Source organism: Mobula hypostoma, chromosome 7, assembly GCF_963921235.1.
Source record: "Mobula hypostoma chromosome 7, sMobHyp1.1, whole genome shotgun sequence".
NCBI classification, from domain to species: domain Eukaryota; kingdom Metazoa; phylum Chordata; class Chondrichthyes; order Myliobatiformes; family Myliobatidae; genus Mobula; species Mobula hypostoma.
In genome coordinates this window covers 110,848,633-110,869,325 of record NC_086103.1, presented here as the reverse complement: position 1 = coordinate 110,869,325, position 20,693 = coordinate 110,848,633, and the positions used below count along the sequence as shown (strand labels likewise).

Below are 20,693 nucleotides of genomic sequence, written 5' to 3'. Positions count from 1 at the left end.
TTAACTTGAACATGGATGGTCTTAACCTGTCCTGTTCACCACCCAAAACTGTCTGGTTTATTTCAGCCCCACATCTAACCTTACATATACAAGTGTACTTGTAATACCTTTTCTAATAACAGAAACAGGAAATGAAATGATAGTTAAAACTGAACATTGGCCAAAAATTTTTTCAACCCTCTCTCTGGTCCTAATTTCTATCTAGCCAAAATTAATAGATTTTAAATTTATAATTATGATACTTATCTGTAATGCACACATTATTTAAAAACATATTTTTTACTTTAATGAAGCTGAGATTTGTCCATTATTTTGTAAAAATCATTAAAACATAGTACTGTGTACTCATTAAGAGATCCTTAAAAAGCATCAGAGCAGTCGACTGAATGCATCAGAAACTGTGTACACTGCGCAAAATTGAAATTCTACTTATACACTTAATGAAGCCAAGAGCTTCATTAAACATAATTTGGAGTCATTGCGAAGCATACAATTTTGTTACCTTTATTTTGAAGCATACCCTTATTTTGGCATTGAAATTCTATTCTTTTCCCACTAAAACAAAATTCTGCAATCAAATTAATCTACTAAAACAGAAGCTATTAAATAGCACTACATAATACACTATATGACCAACAAACAAGTCAGGTACTATATCTACCCATAGCACAAGGCACATGGCCAAGTGGTTAAGGCATTGGACTAGCGACCTGAAGGTCATGAGTTCGAGCCCCAGCCGAGGGAATGTGTTGTGTCCTTGAGCAAGGCACTTAATCACACATTGCTCTGCGATGACACTGGTGCCAAGCTGTATGGGTCCTAATGCCCTTCCCTTGGACAACATTGGTGTCGTGGAGAGGGGAAACTTGCAGCATGGGAAAACTGCTGGTCTTCCATACAACCTTGCTCAGGCCTATGCCCCCTATGCCCTGGAGAGTGAAGATTTTCCAGGCGCAGATCCATGGTCTCGCAAGACTAATGGATGCCTTTATAGCACAAGGAAGATCTCTAATTTCTAAAATACAAGACTGTGGGTCACTCCATCAAGTTGAATAGATGTATGCAGTAGGTTGATACTCCAATGCAGAATTGCAGTTTTAGGTGCTATTTATTTAATATGTTATAATACTTCATGGTGTATGCAAAAACAAAATCAAAGCACTCATTGAATGAATTCCATGACAGGGGCTCCTACAGTAACCTGGCCAAAATCTGTACCATATCCAAAAGTAATAAAATTCTTTGTGAAAATTGGTTGCTGTCCTTTCCTTAATAACAGTTAATAAATGCTTGGTTATGAAAAGGAAGAAAATAAGCAGATAAATCAGGAAACAAGTACTGACTAGAATTATTATTCTTTAATCTCAAAATTATAAAGAATTTTCAGACAAATAAATTACTTTCTTTGAAATGAATTGATATTATGCACATAGCAAGCTTTTGTGCAACTACATTGGAATTTACCAAACTTATTAATATACACTGGAAAGAATTATTTAAAGTGTACTGTACAGAATACTTAACAACCGATAAGCACAATGATTAAACAAGTTTGAGATCTATAAAAAAAGCATGGGTATAATCAATGGAACCAGGATATGAATAGCAGAAAAAAAGGTTCCCATGGCTTTGGGCATCTGAACCCAAGCAAAACTCAGGGAAACAAGCACAAGACACAAAGGTATGTCCATAATCAGCTAGTCAAGTGCAATAGCACCTGTTTGAGTTTTACTTAATTGAAGTTTCCAGTGCAGCTGAAAATCTGCAACACAAGATAATTTAAAAATGAGTGCTTTAATAAATGTTCAAGTTAGCTAACCCTAACGAATTTATGAATAGTTGAAAAAGAGATTTATCATAAATAATGAACATTTTTAACTACGCTTTCTAGTCTGTGGGTAACCAAAATCTAATCAATTGAAAGATCTCAATATACAGAAAATTATGCCAGTTAAATTCTGGCATTAAATAATGACAAAAGTTATACTTGAATGCTTTTATAATATTACAGGTCCTAAAGGTTGTCAAGCCGAGCAGTGAGAGTGGGGACAAGCTCCCACTACCTAAAAGTGCTCCTCACGGCATGCACCTCAAATAGCCTCTGACAACCAGGTCCAACTCCTGGCCTTCTCGTGTGGCTTGGCCTCCAAGCCCGGCGGAACTGTTTCTACTGACAGGAGAAGGGGCGAAGGCGGGTCCTGGTGCCTTAAAACCAGTGCTTTGGGTAGATGGAGCTCATCAGTCTGGGAAGGCAGTCCATCTAAGAGAGGTAAAACTCTGATTTCAAACCTCCGCTACCTTGCGGCCATGCCCACTTATGGGAAAGGCTTCGGGATTAAACCCAGAGGACAAATCCGGAGCTGGAGTCCCTAAGGCAGTCTGACGTTGCTTTCAACCTCACCCTGGCAACTCCTGCGACGTCACTGGTGCCAAACTGTCTCGGCCCTTGCCCTTCCCTTGGACAACATCGGTGGCTGGAGAGAGGAGACTTGCTGCATGGACAGCTGCCGATCTTCCATACAACCTTGCCCTGGCCTGTGCCCTGGATAGACTGAAGCAAGCCTTTCCAGGTGCAGATCCATGGTCTCGCAAGACTAACAGATGCTATCCATAAATACATAAATATAAAAGCCATCTCAAAGACAAAATAGTGGATGTTATTAGCAAACAGTCATTAAATCAGTATTAGAATGTGGATAACTTTACTGATGGTGGCAATTCCTAGTAACGTTTTCTTTAAACTAGGTAATGCCTTTTTGTATTGCTGGCCACACTTTACAGTTAAAATTCTATGACCTTATGTTTAGTTTTGACCAACTATGTGATTCATGCTACAAATATAACAGCAAAATCTAAAGCTTTGTCCAGAACTTTCATGGTAAATAAAAATGGCACATAAATTACAAACTTTTCAAAATATGGTCTATAATTACCTCAAGGGTTTTTCCTGAAAAGCCAGTAATTTTCCCATCTTTTGGCTCCACGATGGTTGATGTGTTCACATCTCCACTTCCTGTAGTATCTATAATGTCAATTATTTTTGGCTTTCCATCACTTGTGACCTGCAAAGGAAGTTTACATTCATTTTACCAACACCACAGCTAATTATAATCCTGAGGAAAGCCACGTTATTGACTATTGTATCTATTTTCAGGCAAAATGAAACATAAGAACATAAGAAATAGGAGCAGGAGTTGGCCAGCCGGCCCATTGAGCCTGCCCCGCCATTCAATAAGATCATGGCTGATCTGTCCGTAAACTCAGCTCCATCTACCGGCCTTTTCCCCATAACGCTTAATTCCCCTACTATGTAAAAATCTATCTAACTGTATCTTAAATATATTTAGTGAGGAAGCCTCAACTGCTTCCCTGGACAGTGAATTCCACATATTTAATACTCTCTGGGAAAAACAGTTTCTCCTCATCTCCGTCCTAAATCTTCTTTCCTGAATCTTGAGGCAATGTCCCCTAGTTCTAGTCTCACCTACCAATGGAAACAACTTTCCTTCTTCTATTTTATCTATCCCTTTCAAAATTTTGTATGTTTCTATAAGATCCCCTCTCGTTGTTCTGAATTCCAGAAAGTATAGTCCGAGGCAATTCAATCTCTCCTCATAGGTAAACCCCTTCATCTCTGGAATCAACCTGGTGAACCTCCTCTGCACTGCAAAGCCAGTATATCCTTCCTCAAGTATGGAGACCAGAACTGCATACAGTACTCCAGGTGCGGCCTCACCAGTACCCTGTATAGTTGCAGCATGACCTCCCTGTTCTTGAATTCAATCCCTCTAGCAATGAAGGCCAACATTCCATTTGCCTTCTTAATAATCTGTTCTACCTGCAAGCCAACTTTTTGCAATTCATGCACAAGAACTCCCAAGTCCCTCTGTACAACAGCATGCTGCAATCTTTCACCATTTAAATAATCTGCTCTTGTATTCTTCCTTCCAAAGTGAACGATCTCGCATTTACCAATGTTGTATTCCATCTGCCAGACCTTGGCCCACTCACTTAAGCTTAACATGCTTTGAAAAATTACACAGCTCATTTCATTGGGATTAGCCACGCTGAAGAAGAAACAGTAAAACATAAGGGGGCAAAATTGAACAATATATGAAAATTCATGCCAAAACCATATGCATAATTAATTCACATCAGTTCATACCACAACCTTGTGATTATTTCAGTCCTGACAGATACATATCAAATTTTATGAGCAGCCAGCGGTGACAGTCTAGATCTCGAGAAAGAGCAGTGCTCTGTTACTGAAATCAATTTTATAAATTGCAGAAAAGCTTGATGAATAAATACAACTTTTCTTGAGCAGACTATGTGCTGAATGGCCTAATATTCGTCCCAAGTCTTATGATTTCATCTAGTCTAATTGTGATTCCTTATTAGATTTTTTCCTTTTTGTCTGTTTGCCCTCTCCTACCGTATTTATCATAAATCTGCTTGAACTGAATTCTGATCACCAATCTTATGCCACAATGGCAAGTTGACTGAAAGGCTCAAGCTCTTTATAATTTGAGTCATAGTCAAAGAGCAATGCAGTGTAGAATCAGGCTCTTTGGCCTAACTCATCCACGCGACCAAGATGCCTTCCTCAGCAACTCCCACTTGCCTGCATTTGGCAAATGTCTAACCACTGGATTTGCACTTGGCTGTGCCACTTCCATATACCCATCATCTGTGTGAAAAACTACCCCTCAGCTCCCCTTTAAATCTCTCTTCTCACACCTTAAACGTTTAAGTTTTAAGCTTCAAGTTTTAGATTCTTCTATCCTAGAAAGAGACTATGACCAATCACTTGATCAATGCCGGCTTGATTTTACAAACCTCTATAAGGTCACCTCCCAGCTTCTTTACAAGAGACACATGCAAGCCAAGCATCTTCAACACCACCTTGTTGTGACTATCTGGAACTATGTACTTGTACCCCTTGGTCCGTGTGTTCTGCACCCTGGGGCCCGATCATTTACTCCGCAGGTCCTGCCCTGATTTAACCTCCCAAATTGCTTCACTTTCTACTGATTTGAGTTAAATTTCATTTGCCATTCCTTCACCCACATTCCTAGCTGATCTTGATCCTGCTGTAATAGGACAACTTTCTCGAACGTCCACCACACCAACATTTGTGTCATCCGTAAACTGATCAATCATGCCACCAGCATTTTCATCCAAATCATTTCTATGACAGACAGTAGGGGACCCAGCACCAATACAATTCCACCGAGGCATGTTGCATCCAATTTGCCCTTTCCTTTCCAAATGCCTGTAAATTGGGTCTCTCCAAAACACTTCCAGTAACTGTCATGAGGCTCACCAGCTTCTATCTAGCATGGATTGTGCTTATCATTGACGTGAGGCTTGCCAGCTTCTAGCTACCATGGATTGGCTTTATAGGACTTTTTAAAATAAGGGCAAAACATTAGCCACTCTTTGGTACTCTGGTACTTTATCCGAAACTAAGAAAAACACAAAAATTGCTGCCACAGCTCCAAAAATTTCTTCCCCTGTAGCACCACCACAAAATATGCACATCAACAAAATATAGCTAGATGCCAGTATCTATTTCTTCACTTGCTAACTTCCTAGAAAGAAGAAACAAATAGCTTCAGGGACCAAGAATGGTTTAATATGCTATCAACCTGTAAAAATATTAATAGCTTTTGCAACAAGGTCACGTCAAAAAGTGTAATTCCATTATTAGTTCTAAAAGAATTCTAATGGAAATCAGTTTTACGTTGCTTTGACAAGAAATTATTAACCAAAAGCACAAACAAGGATTAAAAATCAAATGTGCAAACTCTTAAAAACTACGGTTAGATTTGATAGAAAAAGTACAAAAATAAGATTGCAGAGAGGGGGTTGCAGTTTCCCAGGCTAAAGAGCATTGTTGCAACAAGTTGATTGGGAGCAGCGATTTGAAGATAAATTACTGTTAGAGCATTAGAAGACCTTCAAAAGGAGAAATTCAAAGTAAGTATGTTCAGAAAAAGCAAGAGCTCGGGGATGACAAGGTTTACTAAGGGTAATATTAGCTTAAAAAATATTTCTCTGAGAACTTGATGCAGCAGAAATTCTGATGCAGTATCGAAAGAGGGTCATGAGAAATAAAAAAATTCAAGGTAATTTATATGTTTGAAAAATATTCTTCCCCGCACCTTGTCTGGCACATCAGATGACAACCTTGCCATTCTTTAGAGCTTGTCTATTTAACAAGACAAGTTGCTAGCTCGACACTCAACCCAGTACGGATCAAAAGCATGCAAGTAGCTGGCCAGATTCGAACTTGGGACCTCTTGTCTGAAGTCCACGTGCAGATACCACTACACAACCAGCACAGACATATGTTTGAAAAACACAAGAATATTATGAAGGAAAGAGCAGGAATTATTAGGGGACACAAGGGTAAACTAGGTGGCAGAAGAAGTGGGTAATGTTCTCAATGGACACTTTGCTTTTGTCTTCGGAATAAAAGGATACAAAGCTGGCATCATAGTTGAGAAAGAAGATGACTAAATATTAGATGGAATAAACGTAGAAAAAATATGGATAGACTGTCAGGTCCATTTTACATACGCCTGGCTGTTACAACTGAGTAATGAAATTGCAGAGGCATCAACCATCATTTCTCGATCCTCCGCAGCTACATGAGCAGTCCCAGAGTACTGGAGGAATACTGATGTTGTACTGCCTTTTAAAAAGGGAGAAAATACAATCATTTAAGTAAACTTCCAGTTTGGTAAATCTCGACGACTTCTGGCTGATGGCAAATGAAACAAAGAAAACAACTAAATACTTTGCTAATCCCTCTTTTCCTGTGCCATCTTCTCATCTCAAACAATTGCCTACAACTTTCCTTTGGACTTGGGAGGCAACTTGATGTGGCAGAACAGGAGTAAGGCAAGGCAGTGAGCCCATCACTGCGAGTGAGAAAGACCTGAGGTGTAATCAATTTAAGCGCCAGGCCAAATTGGAAAGGTTGGGTACCGGTTGAATTGAGTTGGTGGAGTCCGGGATCCAGACCATGCTGAAGTGACTGAACCCAATGACAATTTAAGTGCCAGGTTGAATCGAGGTTGTGGGGTCCAAGCTCAAGAGCATATAGAAGTAACTGAACCCGATATCTGGATGATTTAGGTGCCGGACCAGATTGAAAAGGGCAGGTGTCGGGGCTGGAGGTATGGATGGGCTTGCTGCTCCGCTCTACACTGAACTAAGGGGTGGTGGAAGGACTCTCTTTGTGGACTTCAGTTCAGAACACTATTTGCTTGCATTTATTGTCTGCATGTTTATTTTTTCTCTGAACATTGGGCGTTGTCTTTTTTTTAATGGGTTCTTTTGCATTTCTTTGTTTTGTGGCTGCCTGTTAGGAGATGAATCTCAAGGCTGTATAACATACATACTTTGATAATAAATGTACCTTGAACTTTGAATTAAGATCCATAAATTCAACAGTGGGCAGATTATAGGAATCAAATCTAATGAATAACAATATAAACCTCTGTTTAGAAAAGCACAGATTAGTCAAACTGGATTTATTAAGTGAAAATCAGGACTAGTGATTTTTGTTTTTGAAACAGTAACAAGAGAGGTTAATAAAACAATTTATTTCATGCATTTTCCATGGATTTTAGTGAGCTGGTAAAAAAGTAAAATTCCACAGAATCCATGAGAAGAAATCACACTGAATCCAAAGTTGACTCATTGGCAGGAAACAAAGATTAATACAGCTGACAAGTGCTTTTGTGACCACAGGTGACTCGTAGATTCCACAGGACTCAACACTCAATCAGCACCGGATGTTAATGCTTTAGACTTAAACGTAGAGAAAATGTGAAAGAATTTTGTGGATGATTCATATATTAGCAATGTGGTTGATTGCATGGAAAGTGTTAGACTGCAAGATGATATAGATGGAGTGATCAGTCGTATAGGTAAGGAACGGGTGGAATTTAACACAGAAAGTGTGAACTATAGCATTATAAAAAGTGCAACAAGACCAGGGAATAGGAGGATATGGAGAAGTGTGGAGAAGCGAGGAGACCTGGACTGTATGTTAAAGGAATAGATTTCAAAAGCAGGGAGGCTATGACGAATACGCTTGACTATTGTAAAAAAAATTGTTGGTCACCAGGACAGAAAAGATGTGATTTCACCTGAAGGCGGCACAGGAAAAGTATACAGGGAATTAATTAAGGCATACAGAGTTATGAAGGGCCTAAATCTGATGTCAATGCTTCTTCAAGGACTCATGCAATTTGCAATCCTAAGTGATCAAAGCCCTCCCTTCTCATGCAGCAAACAACAGATAAAGTGCTCATGTTTCACTCTTCAAGCACAAACATTTCCACTTCAAATCTCAGTACCAATGACCCTGGTTATACAGATCCACCAAGAAACAGATACACCACCAGTAGTTCAGTAAATTTTTTGATATTCAGACCCTTTTCTGCACAAGACTACAGCTACCAAGAAGAGTGATTGAGCATTTTGTAGCTGCATAGAAGAAGCACAGATACCTGCACAGAAAAGGACCATGAGGTTTATATATCCTCAGTGCTTGAAACAGTTTTAATTTATGGCATACGTCACCTACCATTTAAATGCATGTAACAGAAAATCACACACAAAAAAATCAGTTCTCTTTCTCAGACATCCCACCCTGCAAAAACTAATTTCAGCGAAATAGCACCACTATTTCAGGGAAGGAGCACCCCCGACCCCCCGCAACCCCATATCCCTCCCCCGCCCCCCCCCATCGACCTCCAAAGGCGCATGTATACGGGACATTTGATTATGAAGGAACACAACAATTTATTTGACACATATTGAAACTATTTACACACACACACTTTTATATATATATATTCCTTGTTGAGTATTTTGTTGGCAAACTCAATGCTAATGCAAATAGCTTTTCTACTTCTTTTGCAAACTTTCCTTGTACTGTGACGTGGCTCTGCTGAAAAGAACTGTGAAATACTTGAGCAGCCTTCCCTGCAATTAGCCTCCCTAATATGTTGTGGTCCCTAAAAGAAATAAAAGCCTAAGGTGTATCCTTATTATATTATCTTATGTGATACTTTGTTTAGTGATTTTGTCTAATCTGTAAACCAATCTGTAATCTGTAAACTGGGTATATGCAGAAAATGTGACATTAAAATATGTACTTATAATAGGGTTGTTTTTTTAATTCTATTACAACTTTAAGCAAGTCTACAGGGCCTCATCATGAAGGACGTCAATAGAGTAGCTCCTTGGCAGCTAGCCAGCTAGTTTAAATAACGTTAGCTATGCTAATGAACGAACGACACCTGTTAAACTCACCACAACATGTCTTTTACAGTCTTAACTCACCATGGGCAACAAAAAAGTCACTGTTGCAAACAGTGCAGTGAGCAACACTGTCATTATTTTTGACCCCTATTAGGCAGGAGTATACTTTAGTGTAGTCTGGGGTGAAGTGCGTTTGATATTTTCTTTTTTTTGAAACACTTTGCCATGGCGGTGCAGGGCACGAAATTGAACTGATGGAGAGATGGAGGTTGACGGTAAAGCCCGCCCACAGAGAAAACTGATAGGTCTACTTAGCACGAAGAGAGACCAATCATGATGCTCGCTCTTGCTCCCACTCTTGCTCCCGCTCCCTCTCATTTCCGGGATATTGTATATAATTTGCCGGTGTGAGGGAGCTGCTATTAATATGCAGGAGACTCCCGGAACTTCCAGGAGAGGTGGGATGTCTGCTATTTTTCTGAACAGGTTATTATCATTTGAGCATAAACTTGATTTCAAAAATAACATACGAAAACAAGTTTACTAGGTCATTTCTTATCACTGAAGCTAAAGTAGAGCAAAACATTAACTAAAAAGTGACACTGAAAATGTTAAGAATTTTGCCCATCTTCAGATTTACCTCCCTGTGCAATCCAGTATTTTTAAATATGAATTTCATAGAAAAGGAAACTGAAAAAAAACAACTGAATAATTAATGCTTACAATCGCACTTGAAAATAAAACTAATGTTAAAAGTGAAAAAAAATTGTAAATAGTAAGCATGTACTGAAAAACAAATTAATGTGGTTACGTCAGTCACAGAAGATCTAAGTTTCGTTTTCTGCTTTCCAGCTCTCCATCCCTGCGATTTTTGTTCTTTGAATACATTTCCAGGTATTAGTAGTAGTAGTCATAGTAGTCAAACTTTATTGATCCCAGGGGAAATTGGTTTTCGTTACAGTTGCACCATAAATAATAGTAATAGAACCATAAATAGTTAAATAGTAATATGTAAATTATGCCAGTAAATTATGAAATAAATCCAGGGCCAGCCCATCGGCTCAGAGTGTCTGACCCTCCAAGGGAGGAGTTGTAAAATTTGATGGCCACAGGCAGGAATGACTTCCTATGACGCTCTGTGCTGCATCTCGGTGGAATGAGTCTCTGGCTGAATGTACTCCTGTGCCCACCCAGTACATTATGTAGTGGATGGGAGACATTGACCAAGATGGCATGCAACTTAGACAGCATCCTTTTTTCAGACACCACAGTGAGAGAGTCCAGTTCCATTCCTACAACGTCACTGGCCCTACGAATGAGTTTGTTGATTCTGTTAGTGTCTGCTACCCTCAGCCTGCTGCCCCAGCACACAACAGCAAACGTGATAGCACTGGCCACCACAGACTCATAGAACATCCTCAGCATCGTCCAGCAGATGTTAAAGGACCTCAGTCTCCTCAGGAAATAGAGACGGCTCTGACCCTTCTTGTAGACAGCCTCAGTGTTCTTAGACCATTTTTAAATGTGATCAAGCAGTGAGTTCCAAATTGCTTCTGCTTACATAACATTCTTCACCTATCTACAAAGGGAAATACGATTTTTATATTTATCCAGATGAAGTGTTGGTAAACCAAATAATAAGATTTATTTTCCAAAATGTCGTCTGCTAGTTCAGTACTTGAATGTCAGCACAGATGCAGACATTAAATTGTTTTACAGTACATGCTCACAAAGATTTTACTTGAAATTCATTTATTTTTCATAAACACAATAGATTCTGCAGATGCTGGAAACTGTAAGCAACACACACAATATGCTGGAGGAACTCAGCGGGTCAGGCAGCATCTATAGAAGGGAATAAACAGCCCACATTTCGGGCTGAGAAACTTCATCGTAACCAGAAAGGAAGGGGGCAGAAGCCAGCAAAAGAAGGTGGGGGGGGGGGACAGCGGGGAAGCAAGGAGCACAAGCTAGCAGGTTATAGATGAGACTACGGGAGGAGGGAAGTCAGCCCCATATCTTTCCACTCTTGCTGAAGGTTCCAGGCCTGTAACATTGACTGTTTATTCCTCTCCATCAATACTACCTAGCTTGCTCAGATCCTCCAGCATTTTGTGTTGCTCAATATTTCCAGCATCTGCAGAATCTCTGTGTTAATGACGTTCATTAGCTTTGTAGACTTTCACTTGAAAGTGGGTTTTAAAAATAAATTTATTTTCCAGTTTTATTTTGCTGAAAAAGGCAAAGTAATTGAAATTTCTACAATCTGCTTCTATCTGAGACAATTAACTTTAATTGTAAATGGAATTGGTGGGGAAATCAGAAAGTTATTACAAAATAGCATGTAACCAAAGTCAGGTAACTAAATCTGGATCCTGCTGCTGTCCATTATTAACAGTGCAAATATAATTACTCAACCACGGTCATTAGTGAGAAGAGTAAAATAAAAAAAACGAAAGCTGCCTGAATCACAATGTTAGCCACTTCAAAACTACAATAATTAATAACAATGGATTAATAGTCAGATGCTATCTGAAATAGACAAAATGCAATAGTAAAAAGCTGCTTTAACTAAATGAATGAAATAAACGATCGGTCCGTTCAAAATATGCAATTTGTGAGTAAATATGGAAGGCTACGTGGCTTTGGCAGAGTAGCTGCATTTGAGGAAGGTTCAATGCGAGAGATGTCCCTTTCTGAGCAGCTGAGTATGAGAGCCCGAGGCTTCGCAAGGCCTCCAATCCAGGGTACGGCCTTACCTGGAGTCCCTGTGCACCAGGGTCCACTCCCGTGTCCAAGATAGCAATGAGAATACCCCTTCCATCGTATTCTGGGTATCGGGAGAGGAAAGACGCGGCGCCGGTCTCTTTCTTCGGTAAAAGACCCTGATAAGGGAAGGAGTCGTCCGGATACGCAGCCATGACCGAGCACAGTGGGAGTGACGCCCACACAATTCAAGCTCGGGGCCGTGTTCCACCACAGTCCTCACCGGGTAGTATCGATTCCTGCGCGCTAATAGACTGAGGAAGGTCACAACAACTGTGTAACATGCTCCCAGACCAGTTAAAACTCAAAACTGTGATTAAAAGTAGCCACTTAGAAACAAGAAGTTGCGACGTAGAAATGTGTTATGGGTCTGTTTAATCCTGTCATAACCAAGCAAAATGTTATCTTTAGAAAATGTGAAGGACGACTGAAATAGACCTGCGCTCAGCAGAGAACTAATATTTCCGACGTTTTGCGAACGGTCTCGAATATTTGGTAAATTATAGTGTGTTTCTGTAATTTTCAGTTGAATCTAGATGAAAAATATCCTAAAATATACTTTAATTCGTAAAATTCACGGCAGGATGTTGATATCTCACCGATCATGTTAAAGAACAGATTCCAATTGATTACAAGATTTATGACCTATCAGGATAACATCAATTTCCTTTCACATTATGATAATTTCAATAAGTATTTACCTATGTTTTAGCCATTCAAAGTACAAGGGCAGGAGGGCCCTAATTTTCTCTTTTTCCCATGGAGTGGCAGCTGATGTTTGACTCTGTGTGATGTGTCAATGTGCCAGATTTGGTTGATAACTTCACCCAGTACTAGAAAACATGCAAGTTTTAGGCAAAACAAAGAGCATCTTTCATTGTGATCAACTCACAGAGACCAGTTCTGTGTGGGATAGACCTCAGCAAAGACCATCGAATTCTCCTTTATACCCTGACATCCCAGAAGGAGACAAATGATAGTGTTTTATTCCCACCATAGCTGCCTTAAAGCCACTGTGTGGTGGTCTTGGTGCTTGTTTGAAAGTTCTGGTGATGAGGTGGTGTGCCAGGAAATTTTACAGTGATAAATATTTCACAAATGCACCTTGATGTATTTAGCTATGGTTATTTTCATTTTAAAATTAGCAGGAGAGCTGTAGACCTCACAGCCTGGTGGCCTGAAATACTTGGCCCCAATGCAATGAATTTCCAATACTGTGTTTCGATGACAAAATAATAGGAATCTTTAACATGTGACTATTTTATGTTACATATGTATTCTTGGCCTGTTTCCAACTGTATGATTCCATCACTCTGCATGTCCCAACTCTACAGTTCTTATTTTGGTGAATAAATATCCATATCAATGCCAATTTTGAAATTTTCAATTTACCTAACCACAACTGATTTTTTGGGGACAGTGTGGCCAATTGCCACTCTTTTTGATGAAATGCTTTTTAATATCACCCCGAACAACCAAGTTCTAATTGCTGAACTTGCCAACAGAGGACAAAGGTCCTCTCTAATTGTTATAAATCTCAGTGAGATTAAAAAAATTGTAGATGCTGGAAATCTGAAATAAAAACAGAGAATGCTAGAAATACTCAGCAGGCCAGGCAGAATTCTGTGGAAAAATTAGTGTCTTAGGTCCAAGAGCCTTGGAATTAGAGTAATATGTATAATAACACTAACTATTTCTTTGGCGGAAAGAGAGAAAGCAAGTTGGTTTTCAATAACAGAGAAGATGTGGAGGGAATATCTCTGAAACAGCGTGACCAAATAACATAAGTAACAGTTTGAAATTTTTACTGTAAAACATTCCTAATGATAAAGTTGTGGAACATGTCCAGCAAGACAGGCTACACAAATAAAAAATAAAGAATAAACATAATCAGCTTCAGCTTTATTATTAATGATATACACCATGAAATTTGTTGTTTTGTGGTAGCATCACAGTGCCGGACATACATATTACTATAATTTACAATAAATAAATGGTCAAAAGGCCATAAGACATAAGGGTAGAATTACGCCATCTGACTCATCGAGTCTGCTCTGCCATTTAGTCATGGCTGATTGTTTTTTTTCCTTCCTCAGCCCAACTCCCCTGCTTCTTTCCTCAAAAGAGGAATACCGAGGTAGTGTTCGTGGACCATTCAGAAATCTGATGGCAGAAGGGAAGATGCTGTTCTTAAAACATTGAGAGTGGGTCTTCAGCTCCTGTACCTCCTCCCCGATGGTAGTAAAGAGAAGAAAGCATACCCCAGATGGTTGGGGTCCATCGTGATGGATGCCACCATCTTGAGGAGCCACTTCCTGAGTCCCCACCGTTCATAATGGTGCTGGCTAAGACTACAAAGTCTGTAGCCTTTTTTGCTTCTGAACATAGAAGTCTCCACATCTGGTGATGTTGCCACCAGTCAGAATGGTCTTGATGCTACCTCTGTAGAAATTTGCTAGAGTCTTTGGTAACAGACCAAATCTCCTCAAACTCCTAATGAAATATAGCCTGTAAAGCGTCAACTTTGTGATTGCATCAAATTGCATCAAATTGCTGGGTCCAGGACAAATCCCTCAGCAGTGAAAGGTTGAAAATGCCCTTGAACACTTCAGCCAGTTGGTGAGCACAGATTTTCAGTATCTTGCCAGGTACCCTCACCTGATGCTTTGATGCTTTGTGAGGGTTCAACCTCTTGAAGGAAAAGGATGTTCTCAAATCAGCTTCTAAGACGAGATAGTAGGGTTGCCAGATACTATGGAGACTTGCACAGGTGTCATGATATTCTCCATTTCAAAGTGTATATAAAAGGTGTAAAGAGGTGTTGAGTTCATTGGGGAGTTAAGCTTCACCACCATTTATGGTGTTAAGTTCTGGCTTGTAGGAAGTAATAGCACGTAAACCCTACTACAGCTGTTGTTCATCCAATTGTGCCTATAAATTCACATGGAATTTCCTTTTTGCTCTGACAATAGCCTTCTGTGAGTTAAACCTGGATTTCTTGTAAGGTTGTGAATTTTGAATGCCACGGATCTAGCCTTCAGCAGACTACAAATCTCATGTTTCATACCATGCTTTGGGTATGTTCAGTATATTCTCAAAGGCATACTCTCATCCACACTGGTCTTGATAAAGTTGTTGATGACTGGAGCATGTTCATCAAGACCTGATGATGAATCCCTGGAAAATGTCCAGTACGCCAATTCAAAGCAGTCCTATCAATGCTCCTCCACCTTCTTGACCGTATCTTCATGGTCCTCACAACTGGTGCTACAGGCTTTAGTCTCTGCCCATTTGCCGGGAGTAGAGGTACAGCCAGACAATTGGAATTGCCATATCGTAGGTTTAGGATGGCACGGTAAGTGTTCTTGATGGTGGTGTAACAGTGATCAAGTATGTTGGCACCTCTGGTTCCAAAGGTGACATGTTGGTTGTAGTTTGTCAGAAATGGCCTGGTTAATGTCCCCCACAATCATCCAGAAGGCATCAGGTTGCACTGTCTAGAGACTATTGATCATGGTGCTGAAATCCTCCAGTGCCAGGCTGACGTTGGCCAATGGTGGAATGTACACTACAGCCAGGATGATGGCAGAGAACTCCCTCAACAGAAAGAATGAATGACACTTAACCAGCAGATAGTTCAGGTCGGGGAAGCAAGACTGAGACAGAACCACCACAGCGACACACATCAATGAGTTCATCACTGCCTTTATCTGATGCCACTCTCTGGTGCATGTGGTAGAAGATGAATCTCTTGGGCTGCAGATATGTGTCCGGAGTGTTGGGGGTGAGCTATGTCTCTGTGAAGCAGAGTAGACAACAATCCCTGAGCCAAAATGATAACAAGCAGATATGACAGAGCTTCCTGCTGCCCCATTAATTCACTATTCAATTCCCATGGTAACATTTTTATCTGCGACTTTCTGCACTATTGCAATGAGATCCAATGAAAGACCGAGGAACAAAGCTTCATCTTCCATTGGTGCACATTGCAGCCTTCATCTAATACTGAGTTGCCAAGGTTATGTATGAAAACTGGCCATTTCTGCCTGTCATCAGTTTTTCTGCTTTTATAGTTGACTTGCTGAGTGTTTCCAGCATTGACTGGTTTTTACAGTTAAGGTACGTAATCTTATTATTTAGTATAATGGGTTCAAGGGACTGAAAACTTACTGCTGTTCCCATGGTCGTATGTCTTTTTCTATAATAAGTTCAATTACACGTACAGGATGAAAGAACCCTTGTTTACAATTGATTAATTTGATTATTTATTTATTAATTTATCACAAGTACATCAAAACATATGGTGAAATGTGCCATTTGCATTAACGACCAACACACCTAAGGATGTGCTGAGAGCACCCAGCAAGAGTTGCCATACATTCTAGTGCCAACATAACATGCCCATAATGTTCAGCAGGCCAATAACAGCAATACAAAATAAAACAACAACAGCTGAAACAAGCTGCTTTCCTACCCTACCACCCACCTCCCCACTCATGAACACAGAGAAAGGACACCTTCAAACTTCTAGTTCTTGGCCTGGGTCTCTCAGATTCATAGACATAGGGCCTTCAACCCCTGGACAGAATGCCTTCGAGCCTCCAATCCTTGGCCTGGGTCTCTCAGATTCATAGACATAGAGCCTCCAGTTCCCGGGCAGGACACCTTCAAGCCTCCAATCCTTGGCCCGGGTCTCTCAGACTCAGACTTAGGGCCTCCAAGCCCTATGTAAATCGCCTTCAAGCCTCCAAGCCCTGGACAGATTGCCTTCGAGCCTCTAATCCTTAGCCCAGGTCTCAGACTCATAGACACAGGGTCTCCAACCTCCAGCCCCTGGCCTGAACTCACAGACTCACAAACATTGGGCCTTCAACTACCTCTTGATCGCCTATCAGGGACTTCGACATTCGGGCCTCAACCCCGGACCCACCAATCATGGGAGTTTGACCTTTGGACTTCACCTTCGGACTCCCACAGCCCTCTGACCCCAGAACTCGCTGACCGGGGGAGGGGTCACCAGCCCTCGTGCCTCCAACCTACATGGACCCCTGACCCAGGACTTGCTGACCGGAGGATCACAGGTTTTGTGAGCTGTGGTAAACCATATATATATATGTTGTAACTGGGTTACCTGTCTGGACACACCCCTCTGCTGACTACTCTTGTGGCTCCTCCCACAGGCCCCTGAATAAAGGCGATTGTGTCACTGCTCCTCCCTCAGTCCGGGGCAGATACGCAGCATGGACGTTGGTCCATTTACTGTTAATAAAAGCCTTCCAGTATTTACTCTACTTCCAGTCTTTTTGGAGTAATTGATAGTGCATCAATGAGCATTCACCACTTTTTCAATATTCTTGATGGTATTATAAATGAGAACGTTGTGTTTTTGTTACAATTGTGCCTTGTTTATTCATGGTCCTATGGACCTATTCTATGACTCATCTGCAGTTGCTTCTAACAAGCGCTGGTGAGCGGTCTCCTTTGAGCAATTTAGTCATGCATTTGAGGTATTCCTGAGCTACTCTTCATTTATTTATGGGATATAACGCGGAATGGGCCCTTTCCAGCCCTTCGAGCCACACTGTCCTGCAATTCCCTGATTTAATGCTAGTGTAGTCATGTGACAATTTACAATGACTAATTAACTTGCCTTTGGACTGTGGGAGGAAACCGGAGCACCCAGAGGAAACTCACGCAGTCACTGGGAGAATGTAAAATCTCATAGGCAGCAGTGGGAATTGAACCCTGGTTGCCTGGACTATAAAGCGTTGTGCTAACCACCACGTTACTGTGCCTCTTAGATACAGAATTACCAAGTTTTGACTCAGTAATAATGAAAATACAACAATGTATTACTGAATCAGGGTGTTGTGTAATTTGGAGGGGACTTTGCAGATGGTAGGGTTCCCAGTACATTCATTACATGCTTACATCCTTTCAGATGATCAATGTTAAAGATATCTTTACAAATTCTCATTGAAGCTCTTTGAATTCTCATTGTTCACTGATGATGGAGATAGTAATGTTTGCAGTGGTTTGTCTAATCCAGACAAGTGAAGAAGATTTATTCATGCCCCTCGTTTGTGCAAATGGCCATTGACAATGTCATGCAGGTTTTAGGTGAATGAAGATCTTATCATCATGGTGCAGCCAACTAGCTATTGAAGTGTAGACTATTACTTCATGAAGCTATCTCATTCTTCACCAGGGAACAGAAGTTCCTCTACATCAGCCTATGGATATGGAGCCCAAAGCTTATTCATTGTTAAAGAGGCATCAAACATCATATTATTTCTACATTATGTTAAGTTTTTGAACCATTAAAATCCACAGCACTTTGTTAAAAATTCATTTATGGAATCTGGACATCACTCGCAAGGTCACCATTTATTTCCCATCCTTAAGATTGCCTTCTAAAAGTTGATGATGTTAAGATGGTCACGACTAGGAATTCCTGGGACTGAGGTGATTGATTTCCAACAACCACAACCATTCTTTATTTGTGTGAGATATCACTTCAACCTGTGGAGAGATTTTTGCCCTGAATCCTATTAGCATACTTAGTCAAAAGCTATTTCTCAAGGCAGTCAGTCTCACCTCACCTCCGCAATTCAATTATTTTCTTCATATTTTTAAAAATCTAGACATATAGAGTGGGACAGGCTCTTCTGGCCCAATGAGCCGCACCGCCCAGCAACCCACAATTTAACCCTCGCCTAATCACAGGACAAATTACAATGACCAATTAACCTACTAACCGGTACATCTTTGGAATGTGGGAGGAAACCGGAGCACCCAAAGGAAATCCACATGTTCACACAAACTCCTGACAGATGATGTCGGAATTGAACTACAAACTCCAATGCCCCAATACTTAGACTGTGATAACTTCTTCAACATGTCTAAAGTTTGGATTTTAATGAGTGGAATGAATATTCCAAATGAGGATGAGCTTCAACATTACTTTATTTAAACTTAACAAATTCTTTTTACCAGTTCACAATTCTGTTTGTGCTGAGCTTACCACTTGCTACATACTACATGGATTTTGAGGTACGTGCTGGTTAGGTTTCTCCTGCAATGAGCAGTGACCAATTTTGTTGACTTTTAAACTTTTTCCAATGTGCAATTTTTGTCATATAGTGATTGGTCCAATTACAGTAGAGACTGATCTTCACAGCCAGTGAGAGCAAAGCTCCCAGAATGAAATTAACTACCATTCCTCAGCAAATCAAAAGCCCATTGCCAACTCATGGAAGAAAAACAAATGTCTTCCACTCTGGTACAAGCTCTGTTCTTATCATGTGAAAGGTGTTCTAATAACTCCACTACCAAAGTTTTGTGTAATTGGGACTTCTAATTGGTTGACTTTGCAAGCTGAAATTCAACTTCACTTCAGATAATAATATTTCTAAGAGGTAAGTGATCAGGACTAAATTTTGAATTGAATTGAATTGAATGAATTGAATTGAATTGAATTATCTTTATTGTCATTGTACATAAGTACAATGAAACTCTACTTGGCTTCCTCTCAGGCAAATTTAAAGGATAATAATCATTACATTATGTGCTACAACATATGGCCTTTCTTTTCTTCTTTTATGTTTCCCAGATTGGTGATGTAACCCAGGGCTGGAAGCAAAAGTAAATAGCTAGAAATAAAGCTGGAATGCTATATTTTTCTGTTTTATCAAAATTCTCTGGGCAGGTGTACTCATGCCCTTAAGCCTGATTCACCATTCAATAAGATCATAGCTGTTGTGGTTGCAACCTCAACTACATATTCCTTCCTACATGTGCAACCCTTCCACTGCCTTGCTTATCAAAATACTGCTTCAGCCACCTATGAGGAAGAAGTAATCCACTGAGAAAAAAAATCCTATTCTGTTGAGTTTCAACACCTCATCTTCTATATAGACTCATTGCAGATTTCTGGATTCAATAACAATTTTTTTAATGAGTAATTCAGATTTCCTTCCTACTTACACTTCTAGCATACATGGCTTTTGTCTTTCACTAGCCCTTATGGCCTCTATCAGCCAGCAGTGACAAATTCCTCTGTCATTCAATTACATCTAGTCTTCTACCTATTCTATATACTCTTTCTGTTCTTGATAACACCCAACCCTGCCCCCCAGCAACGTTACTGCTTTCTTTGCAACTTCTTTTATCACTGTTTTACCAACTATGACAAAAGATGAAACCTGAAGCATTGATTTTGTTTCTTTCTGCATTGATGCTGCTAAGTGCATAGAGTATTTCCAGCATTATGTACTTTCATTTCAGATTTTCAGTACCCACAGAATTTTGTTTCTGGATTATTTTATATGTTCTTTCAAGTTTCTGAGTCCATATTAGATTAGATTAGATTATGAAAACACTCAGTCCTCCTTTATTGTCATTTAGAAATGCATACATGCATTAAGAAATGATACAATGTTTCTCTGGAGTGATATCACAGAAAACAGGACAAACCAAAGACTAACACTGGCAACCACATAATAGTTACAGCAGTGCAAAGCAATACCATAATTTGATGAAAAACAAACCATGGGGACGGTAAAAAAATTCTCAAAAGTCCCCGAGGCGTCGATTCCCGAGTCCCTGATAATGGCGGCAAAAGGGAGAAACTCCCTGCCATA

The 20,693-nt window shown here is 40.1% G+C and overlaps 1 protein-coding gene across 6 annotated transcripts in view; it reads right to left on the bottom strand.

The window, feature by feature from the left end:
* Positions 1–12,428, bottom strand: part of tpp2 (tripeptidyl peptidase 2) — a 142,453-nt gene extending 130,025 nt beyond the window's left edge. For 5 of the 6 annotated variants that reach the window (XR_010018677.1, XM_063053767.1, XM_063053769.1 and 2 more), the window contains exons 1-2: positions 12,045–12,428; positions 2,934–3,062 (exon numbers count right to left, since the gene is read on the bottom strand). Coding sequence is in view for 4 of the 6 variants with exons in the window: in XM_063053767.1 (XP_062909837.1) it covers positions 2,934–3,062; positions 12,045–12,206 (291 nt within the window). In the remaining 2 variants the exon portion in view is untranslated. Of the gene's footprint in view, positions 1–2,933; positions 3,063–12,044 lie in introns of those variants that run through there. The other variant, XM_063053772.1, reaches the window with a different exon arrangement.
* Positions 12,429–20,693: the final 8,265 nt, after the last annotated feature.